This window comes from Mus caroli, unplaced genomic scaffold (assembly GCF_978045245.1).
Source record: "Mus caroli unplaced genomic scaffold, Mus_caroli_1 scaffold_1, whole genome shotgun sequence".
In the NCBI taxonomy this organism is placed as follows: Eukaryota; Metazoa; Chordata; class Mammalia; order Rodentia; family Muridae; genus Mus; species Mus caroli.
Window position 1 is genome coordinate 160,986,046 of NW_028227256.1, and position 20,611 is coordinate 161,006,656.

Consider the following 20,611-nt stretch of genomic DNA (forward strand, 5'->3'; position numbering starts at 1 on the left):
TGTAATTTTGCTACTGCTATGAACTGTAATGTAAATATCTGTTTCCCTACGGTCGTAAGTGACCTCTGTGAAAGGGTTATTCACTGCTTAGGCTAAGCAGTGAACCCCGGTCTGCCATGCTAATGTGGCACTTTTATAGACACAGACATGGAGACACAGAGATTTGTACAAAATCAAGTCATAAGTACATTGGTAGGATCATAATTGAACAGAGAATTCCCTGGATCCACAGTAAATGCACAGAAATTCCTAATATCCCTAAAACTCAGATGAGACACTTTTCATTTTGTGTGTATACATTATAGGGATTGTTCTCATGCATAGTAATAAGCACATACTGTCATGCTCACCTATATTCCCAATCCCAGTGATTCCTTACAGTTTGAGAGCTTGAGTCTAATAAACTGTATTTTTAATTTTTGATCTCTTCTTGATAACTTAATTTTAAAAGATTCTATCTCACGCTCCATTAATGCACATACATTTAGCCCTTTGTTTTGCTTTATTTTGATCTGTTTGTTTTTTCAAGGCAGGGTCTCATTATGTAGCTCTGGCTGTCCTGAAACTCACAGAGATCCACTTGCCTCTGCCTCCTTAGTGCTGGGATCCAAGGCGTGAGCCACCACCATGCAGCTTGTTTTGCATTTACTTTTATAAGCCTGGTTTCTCCTTGGCTTACTGAATTCCCAGGAAGGAGCGAGGCAGAGCAACTGCTGTATAGCGAAGAATGTGATCACTTTTCAAATGTTTGCACAGCTTGGGGACATATTGTAAAGCAGCCCCTTGGCTCCTCATCCCTAATCTACATTGTCCTCCAAGAGAGTAATGCACTCAAAATAATTTGATTGACAACAAGGGGTCACAGTAGGGTACAATGAAAGAAGTTAAAATGGGATCAGGAGAGTAAGTCACTTCAGAGTAAGCAACACACTAGGATTCTACCCACAAGAAAAACCCCTCTCCTTAAACAGAAAAGAGTTACAGGGCTCCGTCTCCTCAGAATTAGCTTTGTAGGATGGAACAGCAAGTGTGTGCTTTTGATGTTTGTAAAATAGTTATATATTTTATATCACTATTTTTCTTGTATCGATACTTTATGACAAAGTAAGTCATGCAAATGATAAAGGACTTGCCTGAAATAAGCTACCACCATGAGTGAGTAAATTAGGTCACTTAACTAATTAATGTCACTTCCAGGCCTAACTCAACATAACCCAACATAAGCAACATAAGCTACACTTCCTCCCTCAAAGAAGTGCTGTTCTTTCAAAAAAGTAAACAAACAAACCTCAAACACTGCAGAAAACAAATATGTGTGCCTCAAGGAAGCAGAGTCCTGGAGGTAAAGGAAGCAGGAAAGACAAGGACAAACATTTAAATAAAAGCCCTAAAAATCACCACACTTAGGAAAACTGTCCCTCCCCGGGAAGGAGGCTGAGAACAGTTTGTAACAGGCGAGTGTGCAGAGATATTATTTTCTGTTTCTCTTGTCAGAAAGGATTCAGTCTTTGAAATATGTCTAGCTAAACTGCAGAATTCGGTTCCATGATTAATGAACTAAATTACGTTTTATTTCTTAAATGTGTTGGGGATTCATCCTGTGGTCTTCCCCCGGTCTTAAGGATTAGAGCAGCTGGAAAGCACATCTGGTTACAGGCAGGCGGCTCTCTGGGTGTTCTTTCTCCCCTCCTTTAGAAGAAGGAGGTGTGGGGAACTGCAGAAACTTTTATTGGGTAAGTGTGGGTTTTTTTAATTCTCAAAAATGATGCTTACTCTATTCCCTCTAATGAGAAAGATAAAGAGTAGTTATTGAGATATATAAAATATATCTAATTTATAAGTTAAAAACTTTATTCGGCATGGTGTTAGACCCTTTATTAATCCTTCCCTTCAGTAAAATGTTTGTATTCGTAGGGCAAATATTTTAATGACATTCTTCCTTGGAATGACTTGTAAATAAATTTTATAATAACAATTTTATATTTTACTTATATTTATCACTTTAATCAAAAGCTCATGTCTGGATAAATTTCATTATGTTTGATTTTTTTTAAATGCTTCTTCCTTTGTTGAAATGCTTTAATGGGTACCAAATCTGCCACTGTAATGGTCATTCTACACGGTAGAAAGAAATGTATGAATTTTCCAGCATTTAATAAAAGGAAATGTAAGACCCAAGAACCTACAGGAGAAGAAACCCTGTCAGTCTCCCTCTGTGCCCACTTGGTGAATATTCTCTCTCCCCATCATATCAAAAGTTAATCCTGTGGAAAATTCTCCTCTAAGTATGGTTTGGAGCATCACTTATATACAAGGCTGGTTTTTCTAGTTTCAGAAAACGTGAGCTCATGTCTAGGGAAGCTTCCCAACTAGAACAGGCAGAGAAGAAAAAGAAACCATATATTCTGAAAGTCTTGGGGCTGGAGAGGCTTCCCCTGGAAGCTGAGAATGCTGAGAAGGGCCAGGGGTGCGGTGACCAAGGCTTGCATAACCCTCCAGAGACCTTTGTTTGCTGTTTGCATGTTTATTTGTTCAGCTTCACTGATGAGAAGGAGTGGGATAAATGTTTAAGTGTTTTCTTGTTTAAAAAGAAACAGGATATTTGGAAATGGGCTTACAGACTCCTTTACTGATTAAAGAACAATCAGTCATCAAAGATGTTAATACCACATAATCAAAAATCATATAAACAAAAATGAAAAGAAAACACTTCAATGTCAAAATATTAACTGTATTTACCTCAGGATAGTGAAATAATGGTAACTTTACTTTTTCATTTTTAATGTTGGTGTAAATAAATACAATTTTCTAAAATGTGTGTGTGCACTACTTCATTTTTATTTTATAAAAGTACAAAACAAAACAAAAATATTTGTAGCTAGAAAGACAGGGTCAAAGAATGCCTCCATGCAGAGGTGTCTGTATAGTGTCTGAGGAAATATGCTCTACACTAGTCTCTAGTCCTAAGAAAAATTTCAAGGTACGTTCTCAATCCTAAAATATTTAGAAAACAAGTAAACAATGCATGTGGAAGCATTGAGTGTCTCCAGACCAAGCACTGGAGGCATGTACAGGAAGATACAGAAAGAGATTTGCAGAGCCTGCAATTAAACAGAAGTATCACAAAGAAGTGTCATGGCACTAGAACCTTGGAAGGTAGCATGTACCGAGCGAGCTCATTCCCATAAGAAGCTGAGACACAGAAATGAGACTTCCACACAGGAATACGCCTTCCCAGCTAGCACAGGAGGGCACAGCAGCAAGTCAGCTTCTCTCAAGATTTAGGCTTATGAACACGGCAAATTGCTAGAGCAGGATGAAAATGAAGACTTTAGAGAATGAGGAGGAGGGAGAGGAGGAGGGGAAGGAGGAGGAGAAGGAGAAGGAAAAGGAGGACAAGAAGGAGGAGAAGGAGGAGGAGGAGGAGGAGGAGGAGGAGGAGGAGGAGGAGGAGGAGGAGGAGGAGAAGGAGAAGAAGAAGAAGAAGAAGAAGAAGAAGAAGAAGAAGAAGAAGAAGAAGAAGAAGAAGAAGAAGAAGAAGAAGAAGAAGAAGAAGAAGAAGAGAAAGAAGAGAAGAAGAAGGAGGAGGAGAAGGAGAGGAGGAGGAAGAGGAAGAAAATGTCAAGATAACTCGGTCATCCTTGGTTCCTTGATGTTGGAAAGTTTGAAAAGCAATTGTGTGCTCTAATGTGGGCAGAGGTAGGATTTTTAAACACTGTATCTGGTAGAAACCATAGATAGATGTGCTTTAAGGATTCTAAGCTCTGCACATTTCCTTACCTACAGGTAAGAAAGGACAAGTAGACACGTGTGGAGAACTATCAGGAAAGGAGGAGGTGCAGATTGATGGACTAGGGATTTTAAAGAGGAGGGGTTTAGGTAGATTTTTAAAGGTAAACTCAAAGGGAATTAAAGATGAAGCCTGCAAGGGCATAAGAGAAGGAGAGTTGTGGGTGGATGTTTCACTTCTGCCACATGTTGCCCCCTAGGAAAACAGAGAAATCTGAGGATCAAAGGATGGGAGCTCCACACATTGTTATCTCTGTGGCCAAAGCACCTCTGTGACACTGGAACAGAAATATCAAGTAGGTGGCTGCATATATAGATCTGTGACTTCAATAGAGTTGTCTGGCTATGAGTGGGGGAATAGTAATCTATAAATGACTATGGACAGTATAGACCTGGGCAAAAAGCAGAAATTGGGAAGAGAGACTAGAGTGCTTAGTACTGTCACTAGATGGTGAAAGCTTTTGACTGAAAGTGCTTCCTAAGCACCAGTTGACAACCGTCTCTGTGTTGCAGCTGCGACGAGCTATGGCAGTCTCTGTGGAAGAAACGCCAATAGAAAGTGGATCAGAGAGTTGGGATGCCGATCATTATTTACTGCCACTTCCTGCTCTCGATTAGTGGTGGTGCACAGGAATGACAATGAGCAAAGATTTAGAATCCATGGTCTATTTTCCATTAGGACCTTGAGTTCCGTGAGCTCATCGGTTATCCTGAGAAGGAACTGACACAAGAAACAACTCACAAGACACAACAACCAACGGGTTTCTCACTGGGAGAGAGGGCAGGTGCTGTAGTACACTGCTGTGATTTTAACATATCCGAGTCTGGAGACAGGAGCACCATTGTAAGTCCAAAGCTATTCTGATCTGTGTCATGAGTTCCCAGATACTCAGGACTACATGGTTGAGACCCTGTCTCGAGAACCCCCAAGTCAAAAGTGGAATACTGAAGTGGATTAGCAGAGAGGAAGAAGACAGGTAAAATCTGGCATGGTATATATACTGGAGCTCAACACTCACCCCTCTTTTTCAGAAGATTCCAGAATATAATATTTAAAGGTTGTTTTAAGTTCTAGCACTAAATTTGTTGAGGCAGATACACAAAGAACAAAAAGTAAAAAGGGCAGGCTGCTGGAACCTGACTCTCTCACCACCCACCAGGCCCAAGCCAATCCTACCAAGCCTTTGGCAGATTGGCACCGGATTAGTATAAAATGATTGCCTGTAAACATGAGAAAAAGTGGTTCTCTGATTGTACCTACTGCTGGCCAGGTCCTACACTTTGCCCATATTCAAGCTGATTGGCACAGGTTTTGATTGAGTTGGGCCCTTTGGCCTTGAAGTTGTCTTTCTGAGTCTCCTTTGAAAAGACTTGGCTTCCTCGTATGAACCTAGCTGAGAGAGCACCCATCTGTTTTTCATGCTTATTTATAACTACACCTCCGTCTGGTGCTGTGAGGTCCTTTAAAATATACTGCAGTGAGTAATAAGGAGAAAATAGCTGAATGGGATCAATGTTCACACTCTCTGACACAGGATTGTGGGAAAATAATCTCCCTCACAGTTCTAGCCTCCTGCTCCTGCTTCTACTGAGCATCTCAGGTCAGATTATCTGGAAACGTTTGTATTCGCTGTCATCTACACTAAGACAACAGTATTCTCATTCAGCCATTGTGCTGTCTTCAGGGTTGCCTTGCCTTCTTCCTGCCGCCACTGAGTAAGAAGAAAATTAAAAGAACTGTGAAATTTACAGAGGGGGTTAAGAATTTATCTTCAAGTCCCTGAAGCTTGACCATAATGGGTCAGACGCAGGGATTGGAATCGATTTCAAGTGTTCAAACTTCAGTATCTCACAAGTATTAGGGCAGTTAACTGCTTTCCTTTGAGGAAAGAGGGTTACCCTCGTTCCAGGGTGCCAGACTTCCTGTCCTATTTAAAGACTCACAGGTATTCTAAGGGTTTCTATTGCAGCTTGAAATATCTTGCTAATACCAGCCAAATCTACACACACACACACACACACACACACTCATACACACACACAGAATCACACTCACATCTGCATCCCCCCCCCTCCCCCATAGAACCTAGGGACCAGTTCTAACAGCTATAACTGAAGGGCTAGTCTTGTGGCAATGTCTTCATGCTGTGGGGATTTTCTATGTTTTGCCATTTACGCAGAAGAGTCCTACAGCTTGTGTCTCCCAGCTAAGGGCAGTGTGTATGTATGTATGTATGTATGTATGTATGTATGTATGTATTTTAAAAGCAGACTACTTCCCAGCCTCAGCCCTGGAGAACTGCACCCCCTATTGGAAAGAAAAGGCAAGCAGGAACCAGTCAGGCTAGGCTGGTGGTCCAGCCTTGCAAAAAGCGGGGATTTTTGGTCTAGGAGGAAGCCAGTAGAGGTGGAGTAGGCTGGTTTGTATCTTTGCCTGATTACAGACAGAAGCAGTGAAAACCAAAGACATTGATAGCTATGTTTTAAAATTAAAAATCTTTGTTCAATTAGTTCCTCTTTACCTAAAGCACGCGCACACACACACACACACACACACCCCAGAACACTACTACTTCTCATTTCTCATGCACATTCCAAGTGGATTCTTCATTGGATGCTGAGCCTGGTGTAACCAATGATCATAAAAAAGAGACTGGGATCCTCTGGACCCGAGCCTTCCTTACTCTGCAATACGGAAAAGGGTTTTAGGCACTCAGGATCCAAGAATATATGTGGCCACAACTCAGCCCTCTGTCCCTCATTCGAGAACTCCGGAAATGATGAAATTATAAGTCTTTGGGCTCCTCTAAAAGGTTACTGTTTTATTTGTTGACACGATTTCTGTTTTTTTCATAAGCAGCCGTTAAGTCATCACAGGTAGAGATGATTTCACTCCTATAAGCAACCAAGGTTGTAACCCTCTGGAATCAGCTACAGATTTTTTTTTTATTAAATGATTTCAAGCCCATAAAATCCTATTATTTTTAAAGTCAGTATGTCACAGAGGTCTACACAAACACTTCCTTGAGAACTCGGATCTATTGATGCTAAGTCCCTGCTAATATTCACTCTCCAGTAGAGACATCATTCTGTAAAACTAAACTTGCTAAGTCAGAAGCGTCCCTGCCAGTCCTGCTTCCTTTCTCTGGTACCTTCACCTATCCTGGCTTAACCAGAAGCTGCACTTTGCACAAAGGAGCCCATGCTACTTTGCTGATATTTCCACTACTGTTTGAGACTATTTGCTTGAGGGCTCTAAGTTTTGTTTTTCCCCAAGAATGCAAATTCTTGTGGATCAATACCATTATGAAAGGCACACAGATATTTTTCTTGATAAAGAGGGAGAGAAAAAGTAGGAAACCCATGGAAGGTGGCATCTCATCGCATCAGAGTAGATCAAGGAAATAGGACAAGGCATGGCTCATCATTTAGTGATGTTCTGCCTATAAGTAACTCTCTAATTGTTGGCCCACAAATGGCCATAGGGACATTTAACAACAACAAAAATAATCATTTTTTAAAAAATAAATGTTGCTCTATCCAAGACTGGATAGAGTCTGCTGAGATCCATATTTTACTTTTTATTGGGGGGGGGGTGAGGAAGAATACTGTCCGCCTAAAAATCTCTTTCTGCCCACTCCCAACACAATGCAAAACCCATCTCCTTTCCTATAAATACCCCTTTCCATTTTCAAAGTGGTTCCTCATGTGGCTCTTCTACAGAGTTAATAAAATGAACATTCCACAGCATACAAAGAGGATGGAGCCTTAAACTGAAGGTTCCCTGGGGTCACAGTGCAAGACCCGCAGGCAGGCGCAGAAGTTTGAAACAACTGGGCACCCCGCAGCCCCAGAGTTTTGGCCTGCTTTGTCTAGGCGGAGACCCTCACTAAGTCAGTGAATCCCGATAAACACCGCATAGGAAGAGGATTGTAAATTCTTTAAAATAAAACATCCAATTGGTCTAGGGACCGTCATAGGTCGTAGTTGAGAATCTATAGCCGCCTTTTAGAGCATAGGGCTCCCAGGCGGATGACCTGGAGCAGTTGGTCGAAACTCTTTAGAAACTCAGCCTTGGGAGTCCGTCCCTGTAATAGAAAAGCACTCGCTGCTTTCGCAGGGGGCATGAGGGGTGGCATTTGTTGGTTTGGGGATGATTTATTCACCCCTGCTGTTAAATCAAGAATGATGGCCCTGGGAAGACAAAGGAACTACTGACATTGGTGTGGTCCGCTGCGGGCCTGTTTTTGCTACCCAGCGCTGTGACTTGAGTTAAGAAAGTTCATCCGCACAGAGGAAAATCTAAGGCTAGAAAGCTACAGGGTCTCAGAAGGGTTTCATGGAAAAGGAGGGAGAGCCTCAAGGAGTCTGGTCAGCCTAAGTCCTTGGCTCTTCTGGGTCCAATTCCCTGATATTTCAAACCCCAAGACATCCTTGGTCCCCAAACTTTCGAAGTTACTAAATTGTCTTTTTCTCTGAAATTTTTAAGAGGAAGCACCCATGATGCTCTCTGTCCCGGTACGTAAAATAAGCAAAATAAGCAGTTCACCAACCGCCTTTGAGATACACTTCAGGACTGGGGAACTCCTTTGCTCCTGGATTTTAATCCCTTGCTCCTGTGAAGAGAGAACTTTCCAGGCCACCCTTAAGAGGACTTGTTTTATGATCTCTATCTTGAATTAAGATCCTTGAGGCCTGAATTCAAATTCAGAGTACCAGCATGGGGCACAAACCCTAGGGTGGTGCCGCGAAAGACACTTGTGGCGCCATAACTATTGTGAAACGAGCCGCTGCGGGGGGGAGGGGGGAGGGAATTGATATTATTTTGATGCAGATTCCAACTGGGGAGCACCCTAGAGAAGGTTCTTTTCTCCTGGGCGTTCCTCTGGCTTAGAGAAATTGGGAAGCTGGGCCAGGGAGAGTGTGGCTGGTGGCTCAGGAGGGCGATCCTTGGCCTGCGTTTACACCTTTGCCTTTGTGACAAATCGATTTCCCGCGCCGCTGTTGTTCCCCATTTACATCCACCAAGGCCCGGGGCCCAGCTGTGCCCGGGTGCACACTTAGCGCCTGCTGGTGAATGTGTGCGTGTGTGTGCGCGCGCGCGCGCGCGTGTCTAATTGACTTTCCGTCTACCTTTTTATGACTACATGTGTTTTCAACAAAAGGTCTTATTAGGACAATCTGGTTTCACTAATTTAGAGGTTGGGAACGTGGAAGGCAGGCGTGTTTTTTTTTTTTTTTTTTTTAAGAGTTTGCAGAAGTTGAAATTAAGAAGTTGACAGCGAGATGAACTGTTCCCCCCAAGAATAGGTCTGCCTGTTTTTATGACTTCTTCCTCTCCCTGATACTCAGTCCTTCTCTGCCATCACCGGCGTTCACACACTGGGCAGTCGGTCCTCCTTTACACTAGCCGTAGATTTTTAACAGTGTTAAATGAACCAAAAAATTTCAGAGAGATATACCGGGCTGGGAGAATCAATAATAAAAGCAGTCCTTCCACAGAGAAGAAAATAGAGTGGGGGTCTGCCCCTGACCAGAAGGAGGACTGACAGGGCAAGATTACTGACTTAAGGTGGGAGAGGGTAGTAAGGGCTCTTAACTTTTGATAATAATTGACCAGGTTAAAATGCAAAGTTTCACAAAATTAAGACTATTGTTGAGGGCGGGAGTAGAACCTTCATGCTAATTTCCTCTAGATAGATGAGAGGCCAACTTTCCATATAGCTGGAAGACTAAGACAGCTGTTCATTGTTTCCCATCTCTTTGAAAGGTATTTTCTTTTCTCACTCTGAGCACCTGACTAGCTGTGAACTTCTCCATCCCCTGTGACCCCTACTGTGACCCCTAAATCCCTTACAGCCAAATCTCCCACAGCAGCTCTCCTCTCTTGCAGACTCCCCTCTTCCCTGTCTATAATCTGAGCTCTGACGTCTGCTACAGGCTGGGAAACAGAGGGTGACAACCTGTCACAGGTTCCAACTCCCTCTGCGTTCTACCTGGTGCTCAAGAGTAAGGAGGGGCACCTATCTACGGAGCTGCTTGATTGGAGATAAGAGTCTCCTGTTATCACCCCCTATGGAGAAGGGGAAGGTTAAGAAAAATCTGTTTCCAAAAGCAATAGCTTCTAAGTATAACCCCGCAGCCCATCTCCCCCAGAAAGGCAAAGACAGTCAGCCCCGTGTAGGTGTGTGTATGTCTCTCTGGCTTCTTTTTACATTCTAAGTGCTGCTCACTGATAGTCCTCACCTCATCCAGCATTTTAAGTTGACTGGTGACTGTCCAGTCTGGTGTATCCTTTACCTAGGCAAGCCTGATTACCTCCCTGGGTCCTCTCTCCATTGGCCTCTCAAGTCATTACAAATATGAGCTGGTACAGAGTTCGCTGCAAGCAGATTCATGAGATCTTGTCCCCTTTTCTAGGGGACAATAGGTCCTCCGACCCCCCCTCCCCCGGAAACCTTAAAATTGGTCAGGGGATTTATATATGTGATGTGACCTTGGTGATTCTAGTTTCACCCAGCTTCTGTACAGCCTCTCCAAATCAGCTCCCCAGTGGCTTCCTTTGCCTGGCTTTTTCTATACTCAATGGAAGACCATGACAGTCCGGAGCTCCCTTCTAGCCTTTCCTTAAAGAACAAACAAACAAAACAAAATCCAGATGAACCAATAAAAACAGTCCAGGGGTTCTGTCCCTTTCTAGCCCAGTTTCTAAAGTCGCTGCCACCCTGGGGTTCTGGCTTGCTGAGGCCAGTCTTGGTCCTGCTTTTCCTATGTACCAGCCTTTTGTGGAGCAAAGAGCAGTATTACCCTCTCTTTCCTGACCACCCTGGTCTTAAACACAGCAGTTTCTGTAATACTTGTTTTCTCTTGGCATCGTTTATGGGTTGTGGTGGTGGTGGTGGTGATGATGATGGTAGTGGTGGTGGTAGTATAAAGTTCCAACATTAGTTCTTCAAATAGTGATAACTTTTGAGATCAACAATGAGCCGTGTAGAAACTGTCTTGATAGAATCACAGAGTTCCAGGTACTAGCTTCCTAGATATTGTTTTATATTTTGCCCCAGTGAAAATACAGTATTTTGTAGTCCATTTTATTAGAGCTTCGGATACTGTATCTGTGTGATGCTGGCATGTATACCAGGATCAGCCTCCCTCAAACTCTACACAGAACGACTATAGCTCGGAATCTAGCCCTTACCCAGGCTTTAGGGACACTGATTCCTGGGTGTGGTTTAGACTGGTTTTTATAATTCAAATGGCTAGTTCATATCTCTTTATCCAGCTCATGTGGTACTTACTGAGCCCAATCCAGGGTTGACTGTCACCAAGTTACTGCCATCTGAACTACTTCAATCCTAGCAGACTGCAGAACTAGGAGCCAATGCCCTGATCAAATAGGGCTCTCCTGTGGCTTCTGTGAGCTTGGTTCCCCCCTTTCCAGCTGGCTCTGATGCCAGTTTGTTTTGAATGCCTTTTAAAAATTACTTGGTAATCTAAGAGGGACAGTGTCTTGAGAGAATCGCAGAATGGCAGAGGGCTTCTGAGCTCTAAAGGAGCGATCAGCACATAATGATAAGGAAAGAGGTCATTTTAGAATGTTCTGCCGGGTCCAGACTTTTGCAACTTCTCTGTACATTCTGACTAGAGAATGAGCCCAGGTGACAAGTGTGTCATATACTAAGAGACCACGATATACACTTGCAGTCAGTCTTTTTGTAAAGGTGAAGTTAATAACTCAGAGATGTGACTAAGGCTGGGGAAGGCAGCTTGTTCATAGACTTTTCTGGAGGTCTAGGGGCCAACAGGCCGTGCTGCACAGGAACTTGGGCCTGCAAACCGCGATTCCCCGATGCAAATATGGTGTTAGACCAAGCCAGGCAGTCTCCGGATTTTGCTTCTAACGAAAATTATCCTAGCTTCATCAAGGTTTGACTTAATAGGTGGGCTTTTAGCACTATCTTAAACAAGGTAGAGATGACAGCAGAGGTCAGAGAGCAAGCCTGAGCGGCAAGAACTGTGTGTTCCCGCGCTGCCCTTAGTCTTTTCCAGGCTTGGGTCATATGCACAGAGGGTATGCGACCTTAGTCCTGTCTTCCAGGCTCCTCTGACCACAGTGCTTTCCCTTCAACCCCAGGGAAGACGCGCTCCCAAGCCTGCCCTGCATCTTTGTTCCCTGTTTTCTCTAACCGAGGTAGCTGTGTAGCCTGCGCTCTGGCGGGACCGCTCCTACCCTGGCGTGGACACCCCGCCTGCCTGCGGGATTTCTGACCGCCGCTCCTCCGGAACTGGAGGTGCAGCCCGGGCGGCTGGAGACAGTGGTGGCCGCAGAGTCCCTGAATGGGATCGCCTGGCCTCCCAGCGTCCCTGGGCCTCCGGGTCTCTCTCCAGCGCCCGCTTGGCTTACAGCATTGAGGGAGCCCTTTATTTTCTCGTCGGTCTTTCTGCGATCAGCAACCAGCCACTTTTCCCAGGACTCCTAACTTCTTAACGCCTTGTCTCCCCGAAACCGAAGCCTAGAACACGCTCCCGCCGCCCTCCCCGGGCCTCCACCCGGTGTCCCCAGAGCACACTCCCCGGAGCACGCGCCCTCACTCACTGTCCTGCTGAGGGGTGTCGCTGCCACTGGTCAGTCCCGGTGACTCCAGCAGGCTCCGGCCCGCCTCGCCCACGCTTTCGTCTGCCTGTGCGGCCACCATGTCCCCGGCCTCCTCCAGGTCTAGCAGGTGACTGACGGAGAAGTTCTTTTTCGCCTGCAGGGTGTCGAGGTTGCCCGGGCTGTCCAAGCGGCCGCCCAGCGCCGGTTGCCGCTCCAGAACGTGCCCGTAGCTGGAGGTCATGGTCTCCCCTCCAATCCCACCCACCCCCCTCTTCCCGCTCGAATCAACACCAAACGCTGTGGGCGTGAGGGGGGAGAGGAGCCGAGTGGGGAAGAAAGAGGGGGGAGTGGAGAGAGAGAGAGAGAGAGAGAGAGAGAGAGAGAGAGAGAGAGAGAGAGAGAGAGAGAAACAGAGGGCGGGACCCCCTTCTGAAGTGTAGAACTTTCGGGACAAGTAACTTTCCCCGCAGCCTTGGTTACTTCGCTGAAGCCAAGTCCAGCGCGGTCCAGAGAGATAATCCACACCAAAAAGTTAAAAAATAAAAACAAAACAAACAACCTATGCTTAGATCAGAAAGAAAAAAATATCCCTTTCAACTCTTAAAAAGCGTCCACTCGCAGACACTAAAAATAATAAGGGGGAGAGAGGAAAGGGGAGGCCAGCGGGGCGGGGGAGTTAGGCAAACAGACGAGAGAAGAAGGGGTGGAGAGAAGAATCAAAGTGACTTAAAAAAAAAAAGTAGAGAAAGAGGTTAAAAAAAGTTATTCCCCCGGCAAGAGTTCAAGCACACAGAAGAAGGCTTGTTCCAGCTTTAAAATGTCTTCAAGAAAGCGCGTTCCCCCTCTCTGCACTCCTGTGGATTCTCGGGAGTGACTAGAATTTCAGGAGAGTGATGTCTTGCAGATGTATTAGAGAGCAGGATTCTCACTTTACTCTTCGTAAGGAGGAAAAAAAATAAGAAATAAAGAAGCGGGGCTTCAAGAGTCTGCAGAAGGGTGGCGGTCCCCCTTCCCTCCGCTCTCTCCCCCTTCTCCGTGCGGAGCTCCTTTTCCCTTCTCAGTTGGATCAAGAAGCTCTCTGGCACTTCAAAAGGCACAGACTGGCATGGAGAGGAGGCTTTGTAGGGAATACAAGAAAATTGGAGACCCCTGGGAGGGCAGATCTCCACTTAATAGGAGCCTGTAATTACGTGGCAAAGCCTTTGTGCGGCGCCTGACGTTTTACAGACCCCCTTTCTCCATCACAATCTCCTACCTCCTTTTCCTCGGACCGAAAAAAACAGTCTGATTAAGAAAACCCCTTTGCCAACATCAGAGCCAGAGAGAAAGGGAGAGGGAGGGAGCAAGAGAGGAGGAGGGAGGGAGGAAGGAGGGAGGGAAAAGGGAGGGAAGCTAAGGAGAGAGCCCCTTTGGATTTTTAAAATAAAGGTCTAATTATCATTCCCTTGCAGTAGTATCACAGAGAGAAAAGAGCCCGAAACTCGCAGTCACTTTAAAACGGGGCTGATTATTTTGTTTCAGCATTAACTCCTCCGGATTTGTTTGAGATCCTGTTGGAAAAATCTCATTTGCATGTTTGATAACAGCTGAGGGCAAACTTGTTAGGAAAAGAAAAAAGAAAAAGAAAAAGAAAAAAGATGCACATCTATAACAGTCAAATCTGCGGCTGCACCGTCCCCCAGTAACTTTTCCTGCAGTTTTGTTTTGGCGGGGAGCGCAGGGAGAGTCTGAGACTGAAAGGCAAAAAAGAGCAAGCCTATTAAATCTCGTTTGGCTCTGTAGAGACAGCCTGTTAAATAATGTAATAAAATAACAAGAGCGATAATAACGGGAGGCTCTCTACGATCTAAAGACGGCTTGGGCAGATCCAGAAGTCTTCAGCTTCGAATGGATTCGAGACTTTCGCTGCCACCAGAAATCCCCAGGCTTCAGACAGTAGAAAATTTACATATTTATTAAACCAGAAGAAAGTCCGTCCTGATAATTCCCCTACCTTTGCCAATGTTCTAATTTCTTGCTCGTAGTCGAGGCTGCCCCAGATCAGAGCAGACAGGAACACTGGGGCTGAAGAAGCTGGGGGAAGCAAGAGGAGCTGGGGGTGGGGTGGGCTCTGTGCTAATCTGTGTCCAGTTCGGTGAGGCCCTGGCAAACACAGAGACTGAGGAAGCCTGGGTCGAAGTCTATGACCAGGCTTGACAGAGGGCAGAGCGGTGCTGGACGGTGTTTTCATGACCTGTTGGAATCTGGTAACAGCTTTAATAGTCTCATTAGGAATGAGTTACTATATGGCCAGTAAGTAAAATAGTATGTGCTTATTTGTGGCGTTTTATGTTCTTTAAACACACACATACATACGTTTCCCCTCGCTCCCTTGATTGCTAGATTTCCCCTTCTGTAGCTATGAGATTGAATTGAAAAGAAGGAAGGGTCCCAGTGTGTATAAATGGTTTCTGTGCTCCAAACGGCCATAGTTAGCCCAGAACTTCCAGCCCTGATCTGGGAAAAGAACATTTGATGCCATCAAAGGGTTGTAGATTGAAACCAGATGTGCGCGCCTCGGTTCTTTCCATGCATTTAATTAAGGAGCCAGGATGGAGGAGACTTTTTCATCATTAGTCCACCCGCCGCCCCCTCCTTTTTCCACCCCTCGCCTCGCTCCAGCCACTCGTGCCGTGCCCCCGACCGGCAGCCCCCAGCCCCGCCAAAGTGCTCTGGTCGCCTCTGCTCGGCAGTTCAGGCTCTGAGCCGCGAAGGTTTGTCTGCCGGCGGGCATCTAAGCCAGGAGAGCTGGTTCTTGCGCTGGGGACTTGCCCGTGGGTGGGCCGGACCGAGTGGGGACTTGAGTATTCTGAGGTGCTTTCGGAGATGCCAACGGTGAGACTCCTAGAGCCTAAAGCGCCTGAAGTGGAAGCGACTCGATGGGCAGGTTAAGGTGGTATATTTCCACCGGTGTCTCCGGAACTCTGCTCCTTTAGGGGAAAGGAGACACCCTTTCTCTCTTCCTAAGGCCAGACAGCATCAGTCTCCCCCACATCTTCTCAGACTGGAGGCTCATGCTCTCCATCTTTACTTACACAGATGGATTCCTTTTTCTTTCAGACGTGAGAATTGCCATTTGTGACCAAATCCTGAGTAAAAGATCAGGACTTCTAGCACCCTAGATATCGCCTCCAAGAACTATCCTTGTTTCTGTTTGCAGCCAGTATAGTTGATACTCCAGAAGACTGACAAGGAAAAGAGATCAGAGACCATCCCCAGAAATATCATTAAGTACCTTTCCTTGTATTCCGCCTTTTCTCCGTGAAGCAGGCACATTTTGAAAACCCGCAGCTGGTTACCCATGTTCCTATCAACCAATTCCAACAGTATCAACCTGGGTACAAATGGTTTCTATGGGAACATTTAGATACATTTCTAACATCTGTGTAGCAAATTTCTTTAGATAATAACAAAAATAGCATATAGCATATATAGAAAATGCAAATGTCTGGTATTTTCCTAATGGTCAGAGGCAAACCAACTACTGCCACTTGCTGACCTCCCCTCCCCCATTGTTCTAGAAACCTGTGGCAAGGAGAGGTATACTAGAAAGGTGTCCTTTGACATCTGTGGGCACAGAGTGTGCTCTAGTCCTCCAAACTGGGGCTCTGGAGTTCCACAGAAACCTGTACCCGCTGGTGCCTAGGGAGGGCAAGGGAGGCTGCTAGGCCACCTAACAACCTTGTTTAGCATTCTTAGAGGCTGTGCTAGCTCAAAAGACTCCTGGAACCTTTTGTTCTTCCTAGAAGGTGTCCTGGGCTTCAGCTGCTTGCACTAAGCCTTTTTGTCTGGCCAGGGAACTTAGACTATGACCCCTGCAGTCAGGGGGAAGGATTGGCTGGACTGGGAAAAGCCCCTCTGAAACAAGTCCTCTAGGAAACCTACACCCTAAGGAACTGTTGTTACTCCAGGCCTTTTCAATGTGTTTCTGGGTCTGCTCTTTTCTTGTCTTTCCTTTCCCTTCTTCTTCTTCTTCTTCTTCTTCTTCCTCCTCCTCCTCCTCCTTCTTTCCTCCTCCTCCTTCTCCTTCTCCTCCTCCTCCTTCTCCTCCTCCTCCTTCTCCTTCTCCTCCTCCTCCTCCTCCTCCTTCTTCTTCTTCTTCTTCTTCTTCTTCTTCTCTCTCTCTCTCTCTCTCTCTCTCTCTCTCTCTCTCTCTCTCTCTCTCTCTCACAGCAATTTCAACTGGATTGGATCTGCATCCTGATTGTGTTTACATATGGCATTTGGGTTTTGTTGAGATTCTGGATTGCAATTAAAAACAGTAGAATAGCCCTAGGAGGAAATGTAAGACCTTTACATCAGAGAACATTTACATCACATCTGAGCTGTGTGCTTGGGCAGGAGAAGGTGTTCCCAGGTCCCATGGAGTCAGCACAGTTACTGCTCTACCAAGCACACTCAGCTCAGGGCCAGGGAGGGCTTTGTTTGTTTGTTTTTGCCTCTTATCTCTTTTATGTCCAGGCTCTAGGGTTGCTTGTTGGCTGCAGGGGCAGAGCAAGGAGAAAAATGTTGAACCAAGTTCTCTGGGCTCGGTGCTCAGGTTGCAATTACCAGGAGAGCCAAGAACTTTCAGAATTCCAGAACAGAGTAACCATCTGGCAGAAATGCGCAGGAGAGGAAGCTGTGGCTACCAGTATACAGTCATCTTCCAGGAAGGCTGCTGGCCTGGCCTGAGCACTCTGAAAGTCCTAGAGGAAAGTGGCTTGGGTTTGCCTTTGTCTTTCTTTAATCACCATTTTGTCTTCCAAAGTGACCTCCTTGGAGGAAGGTTGGAACATGGATAGGCTTTCCCTTGCCTTTAACTTTGACTCCTGCCCATTAATCATTATTTATAAAAGTCTGTAACCTTGGATGACGTAACTTATAGAGGTCTCTTCCTAGTAAGTCCATCCAGTATCGGACAGTGGATTTCTACCCACTTTCTGGTCTAGCCCCTCTAAAAGCATTCTTGTTTTCAGACTTCCCACCCTGACCTCAGTGGGAGCAAAGGTAGAGCTAGGAAGGAGATTTGCCAGGAGGCCAGGGTAAGAAGGACTTTTGGTTGACAGCCATGTAGCATTGGGTGGTCCTGCCTACAGGCTGTATAGTGACTATTGTCCAGGGTGTCCCTGGTGCAAGAAGCTCGCAGACCATTGCTTCATCTGGTTAACAGGATGTCCCCCACTCTAGGCGGCCCCCCTCTGAGCTAGAAGCCGAGACTTGTGCTCTCTGACATCTTAATTTGCTGACATGATAATCACACATGACAAACACAGGTTCCCTGATACATAAAGAACACAGTATTGCCTTCATGCAAACAACACGCCATGTCAGGGGTGGAACTGCTTTCCTGATCATGACTGACAATCTAGTACATAGTCATTAATAGAGAAACAAGGGGTGAAAGGAAGTGTTCTCTGGATTCTGCAGGGTGCCCATACCTTAATATTTCTATGGAGCTCTTATGCTAGACCCTATTGTGTATTTCCAATTCTGTTTCCTGTAATCCTAAGTGGCAAACTAGGAAAATTCCTCCTTTCCCCCCCCCAAAAAAAAAAGGGGGGGGGAGGGATGTTTCCTACTTAACCCCAACTCTGTCCAATATTCCTATTGTAAGATTTTAAAACTTTGCAGTAATAAAAGAAACTAAAAGACTAAAGCACACTTCCTATCAGTGAATTGATAATGATCTGTTCTACTATAGGATGTGAGGTCAGTAAATTCAGGGACCTAGTATAGTTTCACTATATCTATTCAAGTCATCAAGGAGCTGCTTATACCATAGGGATAGTTTTAGTCAAACTTCCCTTAGTGGTCATAGAGAAATTCCTTCCCTTTTGAATACTGGTGTTTTCCTGAGCTATGTCCATTATCTTTACTGCCCTTCATAATAAACGGGTTGTTCTTCGATTTCATACACATTCACAGGCTAACTGCTACTTGTTTGCCCAAACTATCCTTGCTATCCTGTCCCTCCTGCTTCTGCCTCTTTTGTACATCTTACTAGTGAGCAATATCCCAAACAGCACTTGTTTACGAATGCATCTAAAATCCATCACTTCCTTTTTATTTTATTCTTCTCTCACACAATATATTCTTAATGCAGTTTCCTTTCCTTCTACTCCTTCTAGTCCCCTCCTCCCTCTTCCTCCTCCTGTATCCCCTTCTCTGTTCCCCTTTAGACAAGAGCAGGCCTCACAGGAATATCAACCAGACATGGCATAACCAAGTTACAATAAGACTAGATGAGGTAGCCCAGGCTTGCCTCTCACTGGGAGTCTTTCTGCAGCAGTCTCCTGAGTGATTTGGTTACAAAGGTGTACCACCAGGACCAGGTTCAAAATTTGGTAAAATAAGGCTGATCATGGCTGCTACCACACACTTCCTTAAAAGTTAAATGACTGTGCATGCAATCTAGTTCACTGCTTGAGCACACTGTAAGCCTTGATAATAAAAAGACAGCCATCTCCCTTACTATCATTATGCACATGCATTGAGGAAAGTGAAATTCAATATGTCTAAAACTTTTTTGTTTGTTTGTTTGTTTGTTTGTTTAAGACAAGGTTTCTCTGTGTAGCCCTGACCCACTATGTAGACCAGGCTAGCCTTGAACTCAGAGATCCTTCTGCTTCTGCTTCCTGAGTGCTGAAATTAAAGCTGTGTGTGATACCATGAGCCAGCTAACAAGTCCAAAACTTAACTCGTCACCTCCTCCCTATATGAATCATCTTCATCCAATAGAAAATGAATTATTTCAGCTTCTTCATTCTCAGACAATACCCCTAGCTTCTCCAGGCAATCAATGGTCTCTATCAGTCTTAGGGCTCAAGAGAGGATGGCTCAGTGGTTAAGAGCACATTCTTTTGAAAGACCTGGACTCTATTCCCAGCACCCACACGATGGCGCACAGCTGTCTGTGACTCCATTTTCAGGGATGTGGTGCTGTCTTCTGGCCTCCACAGGCACAGCACACATACAGTACACAGACATGTACATAGGCAAAATATCTGTAAACTTAAAATAAGGTGAAATTGAAAAGGTTTTTAAAGGATCTACCAGTTGCATATAGCAATTCATGATCTTTACATAAAATCATCACTGCATGCTAGTTGAATTTGATGGATGAAGACTAAGTAATGATAGAGTGGGAGAATAAGATAAGCTCCATGAAAATATGTAGGTGTGACATTTGGGTGTGTTTCTATTGTGTAAACATGATATAATCTGTGGTTAAGATTTGTCAGCGAAGTATGTGTGCAGATGCCTCCTTGAAGGAACCCAAACCTTTATCATTAGGTCATTTTAGATGGACCACATCCAACTCTTAGGAAGATTAAGAAAGAAAACAAAGAGGATCATATCATGGTCTTTTCCAACAATGAATAGTTCTCTTTTTTTTCTGTCTCTTTCCTCATATCCAAATGGCCCAGGCTACAAGTTCTCTCGGGCTGGCTGCTCTAAATAATAAGTGACCCAATTCTTGCTAGCTCTCTATTAAAAAAAAAAAAAAAACTTTAAAGATGGCAAAATGCATGTAACCACGATGCTAACATTAAGACAAATAGGCAAGTGATAGCACATAGAGCTACTGAGATGGCCGTTACTGACCCTGCAATCCCTTGCAGGAAGAGATCTAGTGCGTAGTGGGGAGGGTGTCTTATTCTGAGAACTCAAGATTCTTCATATTCATTGGATTCTTGGCCTGGCCTAAGATATGTGTACCAAGGTTCAAACTGGCTTGGGGCCTCTACAAGATCCCTCACTTTGGGGACATAGATTTGGTCATGTGCCAGGCCAAATGACAAAGACCTTTATCAGAGAAGTACAAGATGGGTAAATTTCCTGGGTAAATTTGACTGATCAGTCTCTTTGCTGACTTTAGTGTTGATTTACAAAATGTATGCTTTGGATAACCTCCCTTGTCTTGTTTCCCCCAGATATCTGGCCCCAAGGCACTTCTCTACCTGCTTTTGCCCCCTGAATGTTCCCACGAATTTCTAATTATTTTAGCCTCCCTCTTCTCCCCCCCACCCCCACTTCTCTGCTTTTCCCATAGTGCCGGATGGTTGAAATTTCTTCTCTAATTTCACATGCTAGGTTAAGTATATGTTTTTACCCTCATTTCTTTATGTTTTTCTCTTTTTAAACACATGTGGATCTGTCTTACTTCAAGCTCTGCCACAGATTAAATAGTGACAACAAAAAGTC

General features: G+C 44.8%; 1 protein-coding gene across 2 annotated transcripts in view; it reads right to left on the bottom strand.

Annotated features, from left to right (window-relative positions):
- Prrx1 (paired related homeobox 1) overlaps positions 1–13,666 on the bottom strand; it is a 66,789-nt gene extending 53,123 nt beyond the window's left edge. For both annotated transcript variants that reach the window (XM_021169292.3, XM_021169301.3), the window contains exon 1: positions 12,386–13,666. In XM_021169292.3, the coding sequence (XP_021024951.1) occupies positions 12,386–12,626 (241 nt within the window). In that variant the 5' untranslated portion in view covers positions 12,627–13,666. The remainder of the gene's footprint in view (positions 1–12,385) is intronic.
- Between the last annotated feature and the right edge of the window lie 6,945 nt (positions 13,667–20,611).